At 40.5% G+C, this 22,559-nt stretch overlaps 1 protein-coding gene across 5 annotated transcripts in view; it reads right to left on the bottom strand.

The window, feature by feature from the left end:
- LOC130696095 (ras-GEF domain-containing family member 1B-like) overlaps nt 1-22,559 on the bottom strand; it is a 50,146-nt gene that overhangs the window by 14,626 nt on the left and 12,961 nt on the right. For 2 of the 5 annotated variants that reach the window (XM_057519169.2, XM_057519170.2), the window contains exons 3-6: nt 15,612-15,723; nt 15,337-15,473; nt 15,024-15,117; nt 14,783-14,833 (exon numbers count right to left, since the gene is read on the bottom strand). In XM_057519169.2, coding sequence (XP_057375152.1) covers nt 14,783-14,833; nt 15,024-15,117; nt 15,337-15,473; nt 15,612-15,722 — 393 coding nt within the window. In that variant the 5' untranslated portion in view covers nt 15,723. Of the gene's footprint in view, nt 1-3,906; nt 4,490-9,722; nt 9,996-14,782; nt 14,834-15,023; nt 15,118-15,336; nt 15,474-15,611; nt 15,724-18,705; nt 18,725-22,559 lie in introns of those variants that run through there. The other 3 variants (XM_057519171.2, XM_059497174.1, XM_057519167.2) reach the window with 3 other exon arrangements.

Genomic DNA, 22,559 nt, shown 5'->3' with positions numbered 1-22,559 from the left:
CGAGATAAAAAAAAAAGAAGAAAAGGGTGGAGAGATTGGGAAAGAAATTTGGAGGCGGTAGAAGATGGCAGCAGAGACATTGAGAGAATGTTAATTTTCACTCCTCTCGTTAACTCTTTGCTGATTGAGAGAGCGCAGGGATGGCCGACAGGCAATTAGGAGACGATTGATCGATAGGGTTTTTGGAAGCGCACGAATATTCGTGTTTTCCCTAAGCCCCCTGAACTTGTTGTTGCCTTCTGTCACGCTGGGAAAAAAAAACAAAAAACGAAACAACAACACGTAACCCCGTCCCCCCTCACGGGATTGAGAGTTTGTAGGTTATGCTACATAGCTTATCTTTACCCTGTCTGAGCGTTTTCTCTTTATGAATGAGCCGATAGAACATGGATAGAAACAATAGAATTGCTTTTCCGATGCTATCGGTTGGAGCAGGCCTTTCGGAAACGTGGAAAAATGAAGATTATTTCTCATCACCTCCAAATTGTTGCTGTCGTTTTTTTTTTTTTCATTCCCTGCCGCGTTCGAAAAGAGTTACTGCATTTAGGGGTTCCCAAAAATAAAAACGTTTGATGGCCTAATCAAATGATACTACCAACGACCGGTAGATGGCCTCAAGCAACAATTTTATCGTAACAAACGGACGAAAATGAACGCGTGAGTAGAGCGTGACAAACGTCCAATATTAGACACTAGATGGCTGCACAAATCGGAAGGCCGAAAAACCGAAAGTAATAATAATTAAAAGACCGTCATTTTAGATTTATGGATGCGAACCTAATGAATTTAACGATCAATAAACGCTGGTCATGCGTTATTATTGGTCAATGGCTTCTTTCTTAAGAAAAAAAAAAAAAGAAAAAGGAATAAGAAAAAAAATGTAAAGAAATTCATGGGAAACATGTTCATTCTGCTCGTGACTAGAAATCGTGTTGATTTCCATTCGGAAACAGTGGAAGCAAAAATCGGTAGAAAAAGCTCCGCCCCTCCCCCTATTGTCGTCATCCGGCGGAATAGAATTGCTTACTCGCTTTATGCAAATAATCCGAGGTTCGTGTGAAAAAAATAATAACCCTAAAAAACACACGAACATTTTTAAATTCCGAACAGTTTTGCCGCCGTGATATCCTGAACTGGAAGTGGCTCACAGCTTGTGTAAATTATTTTTCTTTTTTTTTTTTTTTTCGCTACATACAATTTTGATTAGGTGCGGAACATTCACTTTTTTTCTCCCCCCCCCCCTCTCCCCGTTCGTTCGATGTCACGTTTCTTCCTCCATCGATCCGTCAAATTCGACACACACTGAAGTCCAGATTGTTCCACCCTCGGAATAAAAAAAAAAAAACAGGCTCTCACACACTCTGACGTTTCAGTAACACATTAGGGATCATGCATGTGATCTAGGCATTGATCAAATGCAAATTCAAATCCGAAAAAAAAAAAAATCAACCAGTTTTTTTTTTGTTTGTTTGGCTATTCATCTACCCACCACATTTTTTGACATTATTGAAAAAACGGCTTTATCATTTGGGCCTGGGGCGTTGCCCGAATAATTTTTAAAAATAAGCAATGAGTCACAAATGTGACAAAAGAAAAATACGTTCACATAAAGCAGACCGGTCGTCTAAAAAAAAAAATCAAGTTGAAGGAAAAAAAATAAAGCACTTAAGAGATTCTCATGGCGTGGATTTCGGATAGTGGTCGGAAATACATTATAAAAAAAAAAAAGGCATTGGATCAGAGCCACCAGCCACTCTCCTACATATTGACCCAATTAAATCGAGGAGTTGGCCTCGTTTCGTCCCGACATTTTCTGATTGTCTGCCTTTGTTCCAAACAAACAGCGAGTCTGACCAACCGTCGAATTTAAATGAACCGTTCGAGGCGGGATTTCAAAAAAGGAAAATCCTTTGCCAATGATGAAAAATGTGATTACAAGCGAAACAAATAAGAGGATGCCACGGGATAAGTCGTCTGAACGGCGTGTTCATCACATAAATCTAACCATAATAAACAAACAAACAACAAAAAAAAAACCGGTTCTATTTTTATTTTGTTTTGTTTAAAAAGAAAATCCAATTCGTCCATTTCTTCTTTTTTTTTCCTGTCTACGTTGACTACACTCTATTAAGGAGGAGAGAATGCGGGTACGCTTAGTCAATCACGCTAGCGGCCGCCAGAAAGTCTCGCCGCACTCCAGATAAGGAAGAGGAGAGACAAAAACTAAAAGAACATCGAAATCAAAAACTACTTTACCAAAGAAAAAAGCGGAAAAAAACAAAACATCTGTTGACTCAGCGTAAATGTGCCCCCGCTCTCATTAAAAATCCGAAGATCAAAAAGTGTAGAGGAAATTGCTCCATCGGTTTCTGTGTGCCGTACGTAATTAACGGCGTCTTCAAAAGAAGGAGCGTGAACATCAAAAACCCAAGCGGAAGCACCCCTCCCCCCCCCCAAAAAAAAGGCTCCCGATGGCGTTCCGCGCGCTCTTTCCACACCTACCACAGCGTTTTTAAAAAGAGTTCCATCTATCGGTCAACATCGACAACAACCTTACACGCGTCTGTCGTGAGAAATCACCGTTCCCGATTACTACAGACACACACACGGGGATGACTCATAGTCTACTACATACTACGAGACACAAGCCATCAAGCGGAGGGAATGCCATCTTGCCATAGACGCACCGCTTCTCTATGTATACAGAACCGCACATGCCGTAAATTGCGGCACGCGTGTGCTACCGTTAGACGCCCGCCGTTCTATTTTCGAGAGTCGACACAAATTGGCCAGTAAGCAAAAAAAAAGAAGAAAAAAGAAGAAAAAAACCAAATTCAACCAGCCTCCAATGCCAACAAAAGACCAACACCGAAAGAAAATAAAAAAACAAAAAAAAAAAACAAACAAATCTAATAAAAACTGCGCAACGTTCGTTTTTGAGTGGTTCACTTTGAAATTCGAACCTCTCGAAAAATGTTCAATTTCAACGCGCAAAAGAGGAATAGAAAAAACAGCAACAAACGAGTCTGAAATATTCCGTCTGTCATCGCTATTCCCGCATCGCTGAATTTTTTTCATCCGCTATTTTGTCTGACTGCGCAGTACGGTCTGCTAAAGTTCTTAAAGCAGACGGGAACCCAAAAAAAAAGTTTTTTTTTTTTTTTTTTTTTTTTTTTTTTTTTCGCCCACGAAAAACTTGTGAAGCAATTTCCAAGTAGAGCCGGAAGAATGGGCCAGAAAATTGCAGCTGCATACGATATGAGATGGTGCTGCGATCAAATAAAAAATGCTCTTCCATCTTACGACTTTAAACTTCGTCCGCCTACGTGAATCCGCGTACAACTTTGTCCTATTTCGCGCAGCTGTTTCCTCCGGATCTCACGTACATAATGAGATGAAAACGAGCACGTGCCGATCGATCCGCAACGCGTTTATCCGTTCATTTTTGCTCTCCCCCTTTACGCCGCTCATCAAATAGTAGGGGGCAAGACACACACAAAAAAGAATGTTTCAAAAAAGCCTCTCTTCAAACTACTTCCTCCCCCCCCCCCCCCACACTCGAATTCCCTATTCTTTTGTTGCAGCCGAATAGATGACGTACCGGTGTCCACACGGATTCTGAGTCATTCGATGAGTCAGAATTTGTCTGCAACCCAATCGATAAAAATCCCCCCCCTCCTCCATCTTGGGTGTAGTAGCTCTTTTTTTCCCTCTCTCTCTCACTTTCCTATTAATCAACTCGTTCGTTATAACACGGAAAATAGATCCAATAATCCCCCTCCAGGTTTTCTTTATCAGTCCCGTCCGACTTCTACGAATGCATTAGACGGATTCCCCCCCCCTCCCTCCCCCCCCCTCATCTCCCTGTCTGGATGTACATAAGACACAGGCGCGAGAGGTTCTTACAGTTGGAGATGGACTGGTCGTTTCCTCATCTGCAGTATCGACATCCGAAGGGAATCGGATGTCAGATTTTTCATCTTGTTTGCGAGTGGCTTCGGTCGGAAGTTCATTGGCGGGCGAAGAAGAAGCCCTGGGGTCTGGCTGGAAGAGCTTGTCTGTCATCGAGTCAGGTCCGGCCACGGCCCTCCAGACTTCCGTTGACGTTTTGTGGAGGAGATCCTCCTCTTTGGTCTCTTTGAGCCGCTCGTCGACGACGCGCCCGTTGCGCGAGACGGTGATGGCGTCGCGATTGAGAGTCGTATGTTTGACGGTTAATTCCGTCTGGAGACGGACCGGGTGGCGCCAGATGCCGGCAGAGATGAGTAGCGAGTTGAGGACGTCCGAAGGCGGCACCTGGCCGCTGAGTAGCGCTTGACGGATGATGTCCCCGTCGGCGCCCACCAGCGGCACGGCCACGCCGTTGATGAGCAGCACCTCTTCCGATTTGTAGCTCGTCTTCTTCTCAACGTCCAGCATGCGGATCCCTTGGCCCAAGATGGATTCCACCGTCTCGCGCAGTTCAACGTCATCCATCGACGCCATTTTTCTTTTCATTTTTATGTTGTTGTTGTTTTTTGTTTTTGTTTTTTCGAAAAATGATGTGGAGGGACAAAAATATTGTTTAAAAAAATGAACAAAAATGATGTCAGATAACAGCCAAGTCACGAACGTTTCGCGCGAGAATAACTTGGGGCCAATCAAACAACGGCCGTGATGTTGTAAAAAAATATTTGAAACGAATAAATCATCTTTCTATCGTTTAGACAATAAAGAGACGCAAAAAATGCAGCATCAGGTTTTCGCTTTAACGGAGGATTGAGGTCAAAGAACGTTACAAGTGAAACGTCATTTAAGACGGTCATCCGGGTGGACTGAAGTGACCGAATGTCGCGTCACTCGATCCTACTCGAGGAGGGGGGGGAAAAAACCGCCCACAAAGACGCACGCCACAAACAAAACGAAATAGACGTGAAATAGTAACCGTACAATGTAGTGTGTACCATTTGTTTTTCCGTTTGCATAGCAAAATTGCGGGTTCAATTGATATTAAAGCCCACACGAACGAGGCAATTCGTGACTGCTGACATCAGACCTGTTCCTTTCTTCTAACCACCCAACTCGATCAAGGGGAATCCAGTCAGCGAAAAAAAAAATAAAATAAAATAAGGAGAGAAAATGAAAGGGGGAATAAAAACAGCCTTCCCCCCCCTACCATCCAATCAATCAATCGGCCAACAAGAAAAAAAAAAACTGTAATCAGAAATATACGTAAAAAAAGGGGGGGGGGGAGCTCATATACAACAGTTATGTGATTTCCCTTCCCCCCGATCAACGAGAGATGGAATAGTTGCTCACGCCAAGAAATACAACAAACAAACATAAGAAAACAAAACAAAAAGCGCCGATGAATCTATCAACGTCCGTTCAGAGCCCAAAAACAAAAAGGGGGCTATTCCATTTTGTTGTGCAACCTCAGAGCTTCTCTTGGCATAAAATATTTTGGAAACGTATTTTCAACAGACCTGTTTCGATGTTCTAGTTCAATTGGAAACCCTAATTTAAATCCATTCAACAACAACAACAAAAAAAAAAACTAAATTAAAAAACTCCCGAGAGTTGGACGTTCGAAACTTTTGAATTTCATTAGAATAAATTTTCGATTCAAATGCAACAACTTTCAAGCGAAATTGCGACATTCCCTTTTATTCTTTGATACGTGAGAATGGTACGTTTTTTTTTTCGTTGTTGTTCTTGGGAGCCATTAAAAAATTCAGGATGGGTCCAATTGCGCAGCGTCGCACAAGGTTGGTCTTTAAAAATAAAACAAATCAATTGTACCAAAGAAAAAGAAAAAACAACTAATGGCAGGGGGAAAAACAACGATAAAAAAAACACGCTATAAAAAATGACGTCGCACGAAAAAAAAAGGACGCGGACAAGAAGCCAAGAAAGAAAAAAAGTTTTGGCAAAAGAGGTCCTGCAATCATTAACGTGTGTATAAAACCACTAATCACACGCACTCTCTATCTTGCTCTAGTGAGTGAATAAAACACGCCTCCATCTAACATTAAAAGAAGGGGGGAAAAAACGAAAATGAAGTTTCTTTTTCGTTGTAATCTCAGCGGGAGCTCGGACCATTTCTTTCAATCGAATTATCTACTGCTAATTGAGATCCAGTTACAAGGAGAGAGAGAAAGAGAGAGAAAAAAAGAAATTAGAAAACTGGAACGAAAACATTAGCGAGAACCTCTGGACATTGAAACGATTAGATAAGGAGCCTACGTAACGATCTCGCAAGTTTTCATATTAAAAACTGACACATTTCCAACTTTGTTTTTTTTTTTTTGCTAAGGCTTTAAAACAAAAATTGTTGAGCTATTTTTAATTGAGCCTCTTGAAATGTTTTAAGAGGTGAATCTGTCCAATCAATTAAAAAGAAAACAATTTTTGTTTTTAACTGTCCGGAGCAAAACGGAATTTTCTTGAAGAAAAATAAAAAAGTCTGAAAACTAATAATAAACATCACGTGATGGAGTTGCCAGCTGTTTTTGTGGACGAAAGCGCATGTGGTTGGGCACTCCTGAACGTCCTTCACGTCAATGCGGAAACTCGGCCATTTCAAGTCCAGTTGAGGGTAAAAATGAAAACTGAAAGAGAAAAATCCCCCCTCCTGGCCCAAAACGTACGGTCTACTAAATACACATTGCACTTCCCGTTTCTGTTCGTGACGTGGACATGACATCCGGATAAATAGAAGTGGCACAATACAAATGTCCATCCCCGCCACGCCCCTCACGCCAAACCGGAAACTGTCGGTGTTGAAGTTTGTCCGATCATAACCGAAAATTGACCAGAAAAAAGAGAATGTGCGCGGGAACATTTTTGAATCGTAGCCAACCGCAAGGTCATCGCAATTGATGTGGAACAGAAAGAAGAAAAAAAAAAAAATGAACCGTCATCTTGATTTTTAAAAGATTACCTTGGCAAAAACCAATTTTTTTTTTCTTTATTTAACAACACCGGAGCCCACACGCAGTTTAGATTGTATATTTACTTTAAATAAACCTAACTACCAGTCCAGCGCCTAGCGCGCCGGCTACCTTCATCACCATAAAATTGAAGACCCCTGGACAGGAGCCTGGTCAAGAGCACAGACACACACACACACACACACAAGAAAAAAATGCGTTTAATAAACAGAGCATCGTCACGATAGCCAACAAAAATGCAAACACGGTGCATTTGTTTCCCGTCACGAAAAGCCTACACAGAAACCTTTCTACATTCTTGAGACAGTGGAGGAAAAAAAAAAAAAGAATTGCTGAGGGGCGCGAGAACCCTTCAATAACAAATGACCATACAGAAAAAGGGACTATTGGTTTTCTCACTCTCTCTCTCTCTCACCATAGTTTTTCATAGTCCGTGTGTATATATATATATATATTCCTTTTATTTGTTTTGGACGTCCCTCTTCCCCCTCTACCTCCGGGCTGACCATATGTGTGTGTACACGGAACGTGCACAAGTCATACCTTCTGCCTTGCAACAACTATTTCGAAAAATATAAACGACGTAAATATATATACGACGTCCGTTCTCTCTTTTCCTGTCTTTACTAATCGTATTTGGCAGCTTTCACCTACTGCTGGGGGTGTGTCCTTAACACACAAAAGAAGGAGAACAGTAACATTTTTCGCCACAAAGTGGTTGAAACAAGAAAAGAAAAGAAAAATGAAAGGTGACATTATTCAACATTTCTACGTGTTCCCACCGGCTAAGGTCGATGTTGATAACACACACACACACCATATACGACACGTAGTCGAACTGAAAGAGCTAATTACGCCTGTTGGGATAGTTGTACAGGTAGCTGCGGTGGAGGGGAAAACAATGGCCAAATGCAGACTCATCCTTCAACACGGAAAATGTTGGACCCCAATGGAATGTTTTTATTCTTCTCAGCTTCAAACATTTTCCCTTCCATCCTGTTTTTATGACATGAGACGACGTTCCCTCTGTTTTCTCCATTCTCTCTCGCTCTCTTGTCAGACATCTCAAAAAGAGGATGCTGGATTTTTCAATAGACTCTCATGACATCCCCTCCCTCCATTTTTTTTTTTTGTTAGAATAGAAATAAATTTTCTACCTTGAAAAAGGAACACCCCTGGAAAGAAATTGTCGGGGTCAAAGAGAAGACGTTCGAATGCATTGACTTTGTCTCCGTTGATTTACAAGCTTGAAAGTGATTTAACGGTGCATGGGAAATGAAATAGGGAAGAGATTAAACCTCAACCGTGTTGGAAATAGAATGAGGCACTGCCTCTCGACTCCCCCCCCCCTCCCAATAAATCGGGAAAATCGAACATCAAAAAGATGTTCGGCAGGACAATGATAGTGATACCCTATGCAAATGAGGGATTCTATACCGACGTGTAACGATGGCCCAACCCACTGTTAAATACAGCGTACACAATCGGTTAAGACATTCTTGTTTTTGTTTTTTAAAAATTGAATAAGAAGATGGTCAAATGAAACAGACAAGAGAAAATGGTCTCCAGCTATCGAAAAGTCAAGTCTCCTTTTTTGATCTACGTAACACGATATTAGGGCTCGACACCATTCGGAGAGAGAAACAGTTCTAACGATCCGGGGGAGTTTTAAAGAAACACTCCAGCTTCTACAAGGCTGTTTAGCATTTTCCTATGGGGTGTTTATATTCATTTCCAGAGGGGATTTTTAACAAAGGAATTTTTTTCTTGTGTTTTTCGAAGAAAAAAAAAAAAGAAATTTTTAAAATGGAGCATTAGGACGGGGCAATAGCCAATCAACGTTTTTAGAAGACGAAAAGTAGGAGCTACTTTGACGTTGTTATTCTTTAACAAAAAAAAAATAACAAGAGACGATGTGGACGTGACATTTGAATCGCCTCGTTAAAAAAAAAAAAAAGAACTGGCAATAATGGACAAACGGAGCATCTGATTTCCAACGAGATTTTCTCGTGTGGCAAACGAAATGATTCTTCATTAACAAAAGGCGAACACACACGTAGACGCCGCCATTTCATAACACACAAAAGATTGTGTGAATGAGAGTTGAGAAAACTTTTATTTTATTTTTTTTTTTCGACATGTCAAGGGCTTTGCAAACAGATTGACTCGGATTGAAAAACGTCGTCTGTAACAATGACTGCCGATTGCCACAGGCCCGAAAATCCCTTTTTTCTTTAAACGTATTCAAAGCCTCTTCTTTTTTTTTTATGATTCCATTTTCATTTGCCAGATAGGCAGAGAAATGTAAACGGAGTGCAATAAAATGAAGAAACAGCTGAGACTATTTAATCCGAAATGACATCGTGAAGGCAAAGTAAACTATTCAACCATCTCGACGACAGCCGGTCGTCTTGTTTACTGCAAACATTATTCCCGCCTATTTTTCTTTCCTTTTTTTTTTTTTGCCCGGCCCTTTTTTGTATTGTTATTTCCCGCTCGATAGCTTTCGCATTTTCTTTTTTTTGTTTTACGATTTCTTCTAATTTTTTTTTTCCTTTTCACAGGGCTGAGACGCGTACTAAAATTAGTTTTTATAGACGTGCAATATAGAGCCTCTAAATAGAATACAGAGCCAATTCAATGGGAGGTGGGGGGGGGGAGGGCTTGGATGCTGCATTTTTCTCCCAACTCAAAAACACATCACGGCCAACAACATCAAGTTATTCTCGTTCGAGTGTTTCAAAAGATATACGACTAAATCATTGAAAAATACAAAACAAACATCGATACCTGATTGACTTTGTTAATTTCGAGTCACTCCACATACGGAAGCCATTCAATGCTCACGAGTGTTATCGACACCGTTCCAAATCACTTTGCAGACAAGTTAACTGCCACACTTTTTCTTTAACGGTTGTGCCACAATAAAACGAGTTCACATTGTGCGAGTTTTGCATTCGAAATTCGATCACAAGAGAAATTGAAACAGAACAAATTCTAGAGCGTCCGACTGGCAAGAAGGACAGACCTCCACTGCGAGTGGGTCTCTCATGCACAGAAGCCCGCGCTTTTTTTTTTTTTTTTTGCCGCCTTCTTCCTTTTTACATTGCTCTCCCTCCCCTCTCTCTCTCTACGCCATGCTTCTTTTCCCCCCATCCAACCAAACACGCGCGCAGCAACGATAGTGTCACCATCTAGCGAGGGAAAAAGCTGATCAAGTGAAAAAGGAAAAGATAGGGAGAAAACAAAAGAGGCGCGCCGAGTGAATGAGCGCGCGCTGCGAAAAAAAATGGCGAACTTTGTCCTCCACACCTATTCTAATCAAATCGAGTTTTTCCTTAGAATTTCAAGATAAAGCGCAACGAGACAACAAGACATTTTTATAAAAATCCTAATAGAAAATGTTTTTTTTCCATTGCTGATAATCAATTGGAAAGCTATTGGGGGGAGAAAGGATTGATAAATCAAAGCCAAGCCTTTCATTCAAACGCTACACAAAAAGTTTTTTGTCTGAAGCCGGGAAAGTTTCGTTTAACAGTTGGGAAAATGGTATTTTCTTTTTTCTTCTTCTTCTTTTCATTTTGGCAACGGTCTGAAGAGCTTCCCCCTTCGCTTGCTCCCCTCCGCCATTCGACCATGGCAACACATGTTCTCCTACACCCGGTGCTCTCTCCGGCTGCCGATCGAGCGAAGAAAGGAAGGAAATAAACGAGCTGACATTTTCTTTTTTAAGTATTCGAAAAAAAAAAACAAAAAACAAAAAAAACACAAAAACAAAAACAGCTTTTCACTTTTGTAAAGCTGAAACAAGGAAAGAAAAAATTTACACAAAATTACAACAAGGTTTTGTGCGTACCGGTGTCTCTATTACGTCATAACGGCAGCAAGCGCCTCCTACGAGACACCTACTAAAAAAAACCAAAAAAAAAACGAAACAACGGCGCTTGCATTTTTACGAGAGGCCCACTCTATCCATCCATCACCTGGCCAAAAAGGTTTGCCGTAGCTGCCATTTTCCCAGGCAGACCTTGGACTTCTTTCTTTTCTACGCATTTTTGAATTTTGCGCGTCTCCATTCAAAAATAACGACCCCTCTCTGCTGGATGGATGGATGAAAAAGAAAAATCCGCCATTATGGGGTCAAAACCTATAGAAGCTTAGCCTTGATGGGTTGATTAACAAATGCCCCACATAATACATAAACATTAGTGAAAACCCCTCCCTTTTTTGTGTGCGCGCTGAACTGTCGATGAAAAGAAAAATGGACCCGATGCATTCACAAATAACAGTGCGGACACGTCCAACCGTTAATGACTATCGAACGACAATAGGGAACAAGCTTTCTCTTTTTCTTGCTAGCCCGTACAACACGGACCGTGAGAGACTTTAAAGAGACGAATGTGGTGCCCGTTATAATTTAGTATTTATACAAGGGCGGAGAGAGAGCTACTGTTTACGAGCTTTGCAGCGCGTCTAGTAGCACATTCGAGAAAGAAATACATTCAATTTCCTACAAGCGCTTTCAAAAAAAAAAAAAAAAAAAAAAGGGGAACCTTTCTTCCGTCCATTACTTTTTTGAAAGGATTGTCCTAAAACAACTGCTGTTGCGATAGTGTCAGTACCCCCCCCCCCCCCTTACGTGTGCCTGTAGGGATAGATAAAATATAAAAAGCGAGGCAGGAAATTAAACGATCCCGTACAAATATGGGCGCGTGTGTTGCGGCACCCCATAGAGGCCAAGTGAAATGTCCCGAAGAAAAGAAGCTCCAGTGATATTGCCAGACACATGAAACTTATTTTTCATTACACGGAGGGGAAATGAAAACAATTGTCTGGAGGTTATTTCGTTATCATCCGCTCCTTTTTTTTTTTCCCACTCTGATTTTTCACGTTCGTGAACGCGTCAGTGACCACTACATTGCCCCGAGTCTCTGAATTCATTTTGGAAATTATCTGTTCGCAATCGCGCGCATTCGAATTCACGAATTTCTGAATAATTTTATCCGACGTGATGAGGGTAGGGATTGTCCTCCCCTCTTTCACCTAAAGCCATTGAGACATATCCTACATAAAACGGCGAATTGTAAGCGACGACGGCGTTAATCATCTTTCCCTCCGTCCCCCCCCCTTTCGTTTTACGCGCATATTAAATGTGTTTGCACATTTGCCATTCATCTTCTCTTCGTCGTGTCCTGATGAATTATTCAAATGCAGCAGCAGTAAGCAACAACCCAAGTCACGCTATCTAGATTTATGCGCTATACATCAGAGTGTGTGTATGTAAGTAGGATCGCCTACACGATTGGCACGCAAACTTCACGCTCCGCCGAAAGAAAGAAAAAAAAAGGTTCTCTCTATTCAAACTAAATGAGAAATGAATTAATAGAAAGTACACGGGGCGAGGGCCGTCAATAATTCTTTTATCGAACCCTTTTTTTTTTTAATGAAGGGAAACACGCAAGTGTATCGCAGGCGGTCTGACCGCCAACAAATGATTACACACACGATGATTATGGTGAGGGGGCTCGTGCGCAACACCTGGGCTACGACACCTGACGATGGAATTTGCAATGGAAATCAAAGTTGAGAACGAGAAGAGGGGAACAAAAAGAAGTCATCTGGGGTTTTAAATCTGATTTTCGATGAACTCATTCCTCCCATTTTTGTTTTTGCATGATGGATGTGTGCGAAATGCGAGAGAGTCCGCTAATGCAGTGTTTATAGTTATGCGCATAATCACGTTGCGAAAGGGACTAGAAAATAACAGCGACTTTCACCAGCAAAAGAAGAAAAGAAAAAGCAAAATGAATTACTATTTTTGCCTTGTTTTACGGGTGGCCATTGCCAACATCCATTGTTTGCGTCTTTGGGGCACCTAATACAAAAATTAGAAACACGACCCGCATATCTGATTTCGATTGTTTGTTTTGCTTTTTCTTTGCTGAAAGAAAAACAAAAACAAAAGAAAACAACACCGAGACCCCACAGACGTCGTTATCGTTTAAACAATATCATAGATCAACAACAAGGCGACGCCAATTCGTTTGGTTGAAGCACATTCGAATTTCTTTTTTTCTTTTTAACAATTGGTAAGTGCTCCTGCACACGGCCATAACGCGGTAGGGCGTCGTCGTTTTTCGTACGTACACACAAAGGTGGTCGATCAAATTGAAATGATTACGGAGGGCTATACTGGTAGCGCTACCGGACGTGCTCGTGCGCGCTGTATAATTATCATCAATTTCTCAAGGGTCTTTTCATAAAGAAAAAAATCTATCCCCTACACCGAAGCCAATTCAAGTAGATTTTTTTTTCTTTTCTATTTTCAAAAAGAAAATGGAAACGCACGCGAACGTTTTTTTTTTTTTTTTTTTTTTTTTTTTTTACAACGGCCCGTTTTTCAACTGTTGGTAGCTTTGCCCGCTAGGCATAATGTACGGCTCAAAAAAGGTGTGGTAATCGTCATGTGAAAGGACTCTTTGACTTGACCGAATAAGGAGGGCCTCCAGCAGTTCATTACAATCACGCAATATATTTTTTTTTTTGTGCCTTCCCCGGTTGTTTGTTCAACACTGAAGGGAAACGCGCATCTTGACGACGGTACGCGTAGTTTGCATACGTAATGAACGATTCGTTAAGTTCTAAGCGTACGACTATACAAGGTGTTTCGTAGAATTTCACCAGTCTCAAATAACCCGTGGGATATGAAAAAAAAAGCAAGTCGAAATTTTCAACTGGAAAGATTTTGGAGAAAATTAATAAATATCCAATATCTTTACGTCTCTAAATTGCGATGGATTTCTGAACGAGTGGAACGCCTATGCTATTAATATCGACAGACGAACACAATATCCTAATCGGAGGGTTCTTTAAATAAAATTTTTACAAGAGCTGGAGAGAGAGAAAGAAATGAGAATTTTCGGCCATTCGTTTTGCTTCAAGGGCGATTGCGCTTCCAGTCACGAAGGCGGATGATAGCTGTGTAATACGGCTGACAAGCAAGTAAAAAGAACCGAAACGGCTGTAACGCTAACAAAAAGGAAAGTCTATATGCGTGAGTGGTCGAGCCATTTGCGACGCGCTATTCAAACTGTGAAGTTCAAAAGCGGGAACTTAAAAATAAAGAAAAAAAAAATTTGAAAAAAAAAAAAAAAAAAGTAACCAAAATGTCTGTCAGACGTGGCGGGCGGCGCCGCGACAGCCATGCCACATTCGGCAAGTGTGTTCAGTCTTCTTCATCTCCTCTATTCAAATTAGATAAGCGAAGCACGTATTCCTCTTAGAGGGGGACAGAATCCCCCTGTTTGCAGTCAGCGTGATGGAACGCGACAAGCAACCGCTTCCCCGGGAAGCAAATATGGGCTCGGTCCTCAAGTCTGTTAAAGCTCAGGTTTTTTTCTTTTTTGTTCTTTTCTACCAATGACCGCGTGCCCTACTGTCGCCCTCACTCTAGACGTAGATATCTTCGCCGTAGACGCTTTGTTTGGCTATCAAACACAAAAGATAAGATGCGGGTATCCACAGTCGATGGAGCTCTGCGCGATTTTTCATTTTCAAGCAGACCAACGAAAATAGCGCCTTTTCAAAAGCATACTCTACGCCATCTAGCGGTGATGATTTCAAAAAGTTTCATAACGCCATCGGACGGCCAAACGAAAAACTTCTTTTCACCATTACTCAACAAGAGATGGTGTTAGATGAAGGGATTGGAATTGATGGAACTCACACTTCTTTTTTCTTCGTTTTAAAATAACCAAGGATAATAGAATCCCCATCAATCGGTTCAACAATAAACCGCAAACGACAAGAAAATTTGAATACGTTTGAATACAATGGTGTATGTGACTTACCCTAGCCTTTGGCGTCTGTCTCAGTCCGATAGCTGGCTGGCTGCGACCACTCTGTTTAAAAAAAATAAAAAAATAAAAAAATAAACAATAATAGGAAAAACGGTAGAACATAATAAAAAAAAAAAAAAGAGAAGGAATAATATGTATGAATTGAAAAAGCCCGAGAAAGAGTCATTCGAATAAATCAGAAAATGGAAATCAAGTCAGTTTTTCGTTTAACTACTAGTTGTGGTGCCCTTACTTTGCCGCAGCCGCGGGTGTTTGAACTGCGTAGAGCGCCAATACAAGTTTGGCGATACTCTTGCTCCAGGTGATCGTACTGCGATTGGATTCTCCTGTTAGGGCATCCAAACAAATCCACCCAGAAAAAAAAAAAACAGAACAAAAATACAGATATAGAATGAAAAGCAAGTCATTCGAGTAATCAATTCCACGTTTCGACTGCCGCAGGGAGAAATACGAGACGGACCAAATTTTGAACTCGCACACACCAAGAACAATTTTTTTTTTTTACATGAAAAAAAAAATGAAAATAAAAAAAAAAAAAAGCTTACGAAATGGCTAAGATGAGTTCATGTTGCTGGCGTTCTTTTGCTTTTAATGAGCCAGCTTCGCGATTCAATGCTCCTCGCAACTCCCGTTGGAGTACACTTAATTTGCGACGCTCACCTTCCAGCAGCAAACTCGTTACCTGTAAAAAGTTCGTGATCGTGAATAAAAGAAAGTTACGTAATTTCCAATTTTCAGCGAGAGATGATCGAGTACTCCAAGGGCAGGCAAACAACAACAACCACATGGAAATGAGATGATGAATATTTTAAAAGTTTACCTCCAATTGAACGCCAAACAAATCCCTGGTACGATCGGGATCGCGAGGTTTCTCGATTTTCTTGTCCCCGGCTCGAACGTCACCGTCCGTTGTCATTTGTATCACTCTCATTCTGGAACACCATGAAACAAACAACACATAAGAGAGAAATAAAAGAGATCATCGATTAAAAAATTATTGAGAGATAAGGACAAGATAACACAAGAAAAGTAATGGCGCAATTGGAATTTGTTTTTGCATCATTTTCGTTCGTCACAGGGCGAAGTCGCAACAATTGTTTTCAAGCAAAAAAAAAAAAAAAAAAAAATAATGGGTAAATGTCGGCAAAAGATCAAGATCGTTTCACGTGTATCAATCACTGCCGTATCACGGCAGGAGGGTGGAGTTCAACATACCCCCCACTAAAAAAAAAAATTGAACCGGGCAAAAATCCAACATGACCCAACCCGGATTCGGAAACTGTTTACAAGGATAATTTCAAACAGTTAACGAATCACCATTTTTTTTTTTCAACGCCGAAAGATTTTTTAGATTTACCAAAAGGCATCGTTAAAAAAGAAAAGGGAAACACGCCGACAACTTAAAAAAAAAAGGAACTATACTGTTCGTTTTTATTCGCTCCTACTATAGACTACCATTTCATTCTTCTCTTTCGGATATACCCGATCTGAATAATAATGCCATGGCCATGGCGATTGACCAGCATAAGAAAACAAAGCAATCTCCTCTCATTCCACAAAAAAAAACGAAATAAAAGAAACAAGAGTCTGCCAGGTGCCCTTTTTTTTTTTAAATACCAGAAAGTGAAAAGCACCGCTGGGCCGGAACGGACGGATGAGATATACACAAAAGATTAGTGCACCCGAGACTATAGTTTACATACCAAAAAAAAAAAAAAAAAAAAAAAAATGTATGACTCTATAGACGGGCGGGACGGCGGAAGCTGAGTAGGGACGCGGAAAAAAAAAAAGAAAAGAAAGAAAGGACAAAACATAAGAGAAACGGATCGCACCCATTCGACCGTCATCACAGATGTAAACACCTTGGCGGCGACTGTTGATAAACGACGCCCATTGTACTTTTCTCTTAACGACTGATAAGCCCTCGCTCTTTAGCCTAGTTTTTAAGCGTACGGAAAAAAACAAAACAAAGAAGCTAACGGTGGGTCTACACAAGACACAGATACGGAGCTGTTCCATCATTACGCTTGACCAATGAGACGCAAAGCTTTACCGGGTGATGACGCGTAACAGAAGAATGGCGTGCCAATCATTGCTGGTTGGTTGTATTTTACACTGAGGTTTTAAAAACCTAACAAAAAACAAGGTCTCTTGTCTTGTTACTATGTAAATAATAAGCTATGACGCAAGGCGCAGATGTCGAGCGATACACGTACTTTTTATAGGCACGTAGAGTTATAAAAAAAAGAATAAACATTTGTTACAATTAGAATGCCCTCAATGTCACGAACGACCCAGAAAAGAGCGATGCAGACACCATAATGTCATTCGAGACAGCGGCTGAATGATGAATTTGGGTTAAACGAGATTCGAAATTTGATTTGAACTTAATTGGATACGAAATGAGATGACGTAAAAAGAAAACGATTGCTAATGTAAACAGCGTAGAGTTTAACGATTGCAGTTCTGAACACGTCCCTCGCAGGGATAACAATGACAGAATTAATTTATTTAAATAAAAACAAAAATGAAATGAGTCATTTTTATTTCTCGGTTGGTCGCGTGAAGCGGAAGAGAACACGAGAATCCAAACCGACGTTCACAGTCATCCCAAGGAGAAACGTGATCTGGGGCTTGAGTTTCCAAACATAAATGTCAGCTTTCAGCGGGCGGTCACGCGGCGAAATGAACGCGTTATAAAAAAAAAGGAAAAAAATCTGTCGAATCTTTCCAAATGTGGAATTCTATTCTCACATTACCAATAGATTTTAAAAATCGGGAAGGAGTTGGTGGCAAGAAAAAAAAAAAAAAAAACGAGAAGGCTGGAAAACACGGAAAGAATCCCGTGAAACGGCGTGTTCACGCCCTTCTCGTGAGCGCGTTGTTAGTCCAGCGTACAATTTCAGTCATTTCTTATTTTTCGGCAATGGTTGAGACATTTTAAAGAGTTTCAAACCGCCGTGCAGATAAAAGAATCTACCAGTTGAAATCGTAACGATAATAATGGAACCAAAATCTTCAACAAAAAAAAAAAAAAAAAAAAAAAAATGGGACAAACAACGGACAAAAAAAAAATGGCTGAAGGAAAACGAAAAAAAATAGACGCAACTTTCCCTTTTATTATTTCAAGTATGGCGATGGCATTTATCCAACTTTTTACGTCATTCGAGAAATACGAGAAACCTAAATAACATCTACAAAACGACGCATTGGAATCTTGGGATATACATGAATAATCCAACCCATTTCTTTTTCTTATGGGAACATTCACACGCCTTTGCCCTTCTCTCGCGTTTTAAAAACATTTCTTTATAAAACAACGCATCGACAAAACGTTCAAATCAGCTTCCGGGCTTTCCGCTACGATGGAAAAACAAAACAAAACAACAACAAAAATCTTGACTGAATTAGACATGCCACAGATTGCATCGAAAATCCTCACCGGACCCATCCGTCCGTCCCCTCACTGCCTCTGAAAAAAAAAAAAAAAAAAAAAAAAAAAATCCATTCACTGCGCAAAAGCCCCGGAACGTCAAACAACAAAACATTAGTCATATTCGTCGAACGGCTTCCCTTGTTGATTTGTTTATTTCCTTTCTTTTTTCTAACAAAAATTCCGTGGCTCGCCGGTTTCTAACGGGATGCTAATAAGCATGGTACACTTTTACTGCTTCTTCTTCCAACATACTCCGACCATAAACATTTAGGTTATTTCTTTTAACGACAAAAAGAAGCACGGTGGTTACTCTTCCGGCAGAGTGATCCGAATAATGCCATCTGATTATTATTATTATTATTATTATGCATCATGTTTCAGCTACCAGGTCGTAGACCCTCTTTAAAACAACTAAATTAGCGGATTGGCAACGCACGGCGCAATCAATGCGAAAACTATCCAATTGTCTGGAACTCACCACACGCACCAAAGTATCCAGTTCTGTCTCTCTCTTTTTTTTTTTTTTTTTTTTTTTTTCAAACTATATATTTAACATACACACCGGTATTTTTTTTTTTAGTTGACGTCACTCGCGTAATGGACGAAACCGAGTCACGCCGGGATGGACAGACGTAATGATTGCAACTGAACCCCAACACACAGGTACGCATTCGTTATCGCAAGCACTCCTCCCTTCCACAACAATGCCCAACTGCGCGTAGACACAGACACACACGAGTTTTGCCCATCCTTGTGCGTGTGTGTGTATATACACACGGCTCGGTTAACAATAGATGACGTCACAGCGTCCCGTTCAATCCCAACTATACCACCTGTGTTCATTTTTCTTCTTCCCGTTCCGGTCTACGGCAGGCCGCGCATGCGCGCACGTGTTGGCGGAGCTCCGCCGTAGCTTCAACGGAAAGCAATAATATTTTACAACGTCCACGTGATTCTATTCGACGTATAAAATTCGTGAGCATTTCTACCGGCATGTTTTTTTCAGGTGGTGTAATCAAACATAACGTAATAAACGGATTGAATCGAGGGGGAAAAAAATGCCTTTCAGTTTAGTTGAAGGCATTTTTTTTTTTTATAGCGACAGTCTTTTTTTTTTTTACGGATGATTGCTACATTAGCAATCTACAACGAGCTTAAGTCATTAATTGTTTTTAATGACTCTTCGACAAGGACATGTATGTCGTCCTCGTATGTGTATGTACAAAAGAAAAGGGAATGTTCCATTACTAAAAGATCAAAAAGAAAAAATGCTAAATATGGCGGTTTGCATTCAAATTGTCAGCATAAAGTCGCCATTAACGGGCAAGCAAATGCGATGGAATTCCGCTACGTTCTTCAGTTCTTCTACGCAATTTTTTCTTATATAAAAAAAAACCTGTTTTTAACGCCATTCACTCAAACCACCGTGTCCACCAAAAATTCATGAGGTCGCAAAAAAAAAAAAAAATATTTTTCACGATCTCTTGTTTTCTTGATTACAGTGCAGACCTCTCACGACTCAAGCTGCTGATCAAGGTCCTTTTTTTTTTTTTTTTTTTTTTTTTTTAAATCTTCAAAAGCTCCTCTGCCGGATGGTAAACCCATCATTACGTGGCGACCTAACAACAACGTCTAGGCCCCCCCTTTTTTTTCTTGGTGGCTAAAAGACAATACCACACACAAAGCTTCCCAACGACGGCGTCCCCCTCCCACTCCTCGTTCGTGAAAAAAAAAAAAAACAAGCACGCAGCTACCGAAGTATTCGCACGATTGCTTTTATGGTTGTTGTATGTCCCTGCGTGTGAAAACGATTGGCTTGGTGATATAGCCAACATAAAAAGAAAAAGGACATGAACGGCAGTGAAAGTGAACGCGCGGTTTCTCAGCTTATCTTTGATATTTCGGGTTGATATTCCTTGTGTTGTTTCCCTCCCCCCCCCCCCCTTTATTTATTGTTATAGTTTTGGCTATTATCGTTACGAGCTTCAAGAGCATGTGAATGTCGAATAAGAAAATATTGTTTTTTTTTTCTTTGTCCGGCTGCTCGAAGCGTCGCACGAAGTGGCAAAAAAAACAAAACAAACAGCGTGAACGTGTAAATGCCCTAAGGATCTTTGACGGACACCAATGGTAAATCGTCTGGAACATCAGCCCAGAAATTAAAAAGGGAACTTGACGAGCCACGCCCAAAACAGTTAGCAGTTATTAACGTGATACGTCACTCCTTTTAAAATCGAGGGGTTGGATAATTGAACTTGCTGCTATGACAGCGAAAAAAAGGGGCAAAAACGATCGAACAGGTTACAAGATACGCTGATCTGTACAGCGTTCGTCGGTATTTCAAGGCTGCCATGTCAAACAATATCACGGCCCGACATCTACAGTCACGCTGTTAGGATAATCGTTTCCGAAAAAGAGGCGGGAAAGGCAAACCAGTATGACACAAGACAAGAAAAACGGATAATTTAACCTTGGCAAGTCTTCTAAAATCTTAACAGCCATCGTTTCCTACTGAATTCACACGCCCGCATCATCATTAAGGGCGGCGTCGATCTGTTTGTTAGCGCCCGAAGGACGAGATAGATTACATCTCTAAGCGAAAAACAAAACAAAAATTCTATACCACCATAAATAATGCTAGGAAAAAATTCCTTTTCCCCCAACAATGAAAAATCGTTAAGTCTTTTGAAATTGATCCGACATTTTCGAAAACAAAACGTTTTGAAAACTATTCCGTGCGAAATGTTTCATAACGACGGTATAATCAAAATAACGAGCTCTCGTTCCCAGTTTATAAAAACCGGGGCCTGGGGAAAGGTGTTAAATTCCCAAGAAACAAAAAAAAAAAAAAAAAACTTAAATTGGACAAGAAGAAAAATGAGTGAGAAATAGTTTCTAGAACAGGACGCAAAAAAAAAGAAACATTTTCTGGGGGAATCTCGTCTACGTGTTCGTGAAAATAGCGTTACAGAACGTACGGGCAATTTTAGCCGAAAGGAGAGAAGATTTAGAAGGATTGCAATCACGCCTTTCGGTGCTAAATAAACTGGCAGGTCGTAAAGAAATCTTTTTTTTTTTCTTCTTCTTCTTCTTCTTCTTGTTTGCAGAATCATCGAGATAACGATTATTGCGCTTTGTATATATTCAAATCTCATTAAGGCTTTGCGAAAGTGTCGAGCTGAACGAAAACAGGTGGGGCGGCTTGTTGTTGCCGCCCACGGAATTACATTTCTGTACCGCCGCCATCATGGAACATTATCGTGTTACCTTTTTCGTTTTTGATTTGACAATGGCACGTCATAAATTCCTTTTTTTTTTTTTCTTTTTTCGGGACGAGAGAAAACTGAATCAGAGCGCGGGAAGTTACAAAAAGAAGTAGCGCGCCGAACGAATTTTCGACGCTTTGAAAATACGACAGATATTCAAATTCAGGTTAATCCGGTAATTCTTTATTTCCCACCCAACTTTGGATTTCTCGTTCTTCCTACTTCTCCATTATTTTGTTTCTTATTTCTGTTTTCAAATGTTCCCTTTTTTAGTAAATAATAATAAAAAAAAAAAAGAAGTTTGTATTCTAAATAAAAGTCTGTTCTTCCTGTTCTTACTGTCGTGCAAAATGGAAAGCCATGTCGTTGTCGCAAGACATGTTTCTCGCTCCTTATTTATACACTCGCTAGACGGTTCGAAAAAATAGGTTTGTAGTTTGAAAACTGAGGGGAGAAAAACGTGTTCAAATTAGAATGACTTAAAAAAAAGAAGAACAAGTAAAAAAAAAAACAAAAACAAAAAATAAGACGACAATTGATGATGTGACCGACGTTGTTCTGCCAATAGGCTTCCAGGAGGAAGACGAAACATTGGGTCGGGGTCGAAAGAGTCGCCTCTCAATCGAGCCCAGTTTTGTCGACAGCAATTGTTTAACATTTTTTTTTTTTTCTCCCACGATTTTTAAAAAAGAGCGAGAGAACTTTAAAGGGATCACTCTTCGTCATTCAAAGAAATAAAGAAATGGCTTTTTTCCGTCTCTTACGACGGGGTCAGGTGGAAAGGTCGTTCTCCTTGTTTCCTCCCCGTACAGGAACAGACTGGCGCGCGTGAATCATTTCAAAACACGCAACACGTTTGAGTCTACCCCCGGCCTGTTGTTTTGTCTTTTTTTTTATGGCTCAACGTAAGAGCCCGTTGGGTTTCTTTAATCAATTGAAATGGCAACGATTAGCTTTGGTAGCCTCTTCAACCTTATTAAAGAGCCAGGTGAAATTTAGACGTCGGGACACCGAACCGCAATTGATTTTCTGTTCGAGACAAAAGGCTAGTAAAAATAAAAAAATC

The sequence above is a fragment of the Daphnia carinata genome, chromosome 10 (assembly GCF_022539665.2).
Source record: "Daphnia carinata strain CSIRO-1 chromosome 10, CSIRO_AGI_Dcar_HiC_V3, whole genome shotgun sequence".
NCBI classification, from domain to species: Eukaryota; Metazoa; Arthropoda; class Branchiopoda; order Diplostraca; family Daphniidae; genus Daphnia; species Daphnia carinata.
The sequence above is the reverse complement of the archived record's forward strand: the minus strand, read 5'-3'. Positions and strand labels throughout refer to the sequence as shown.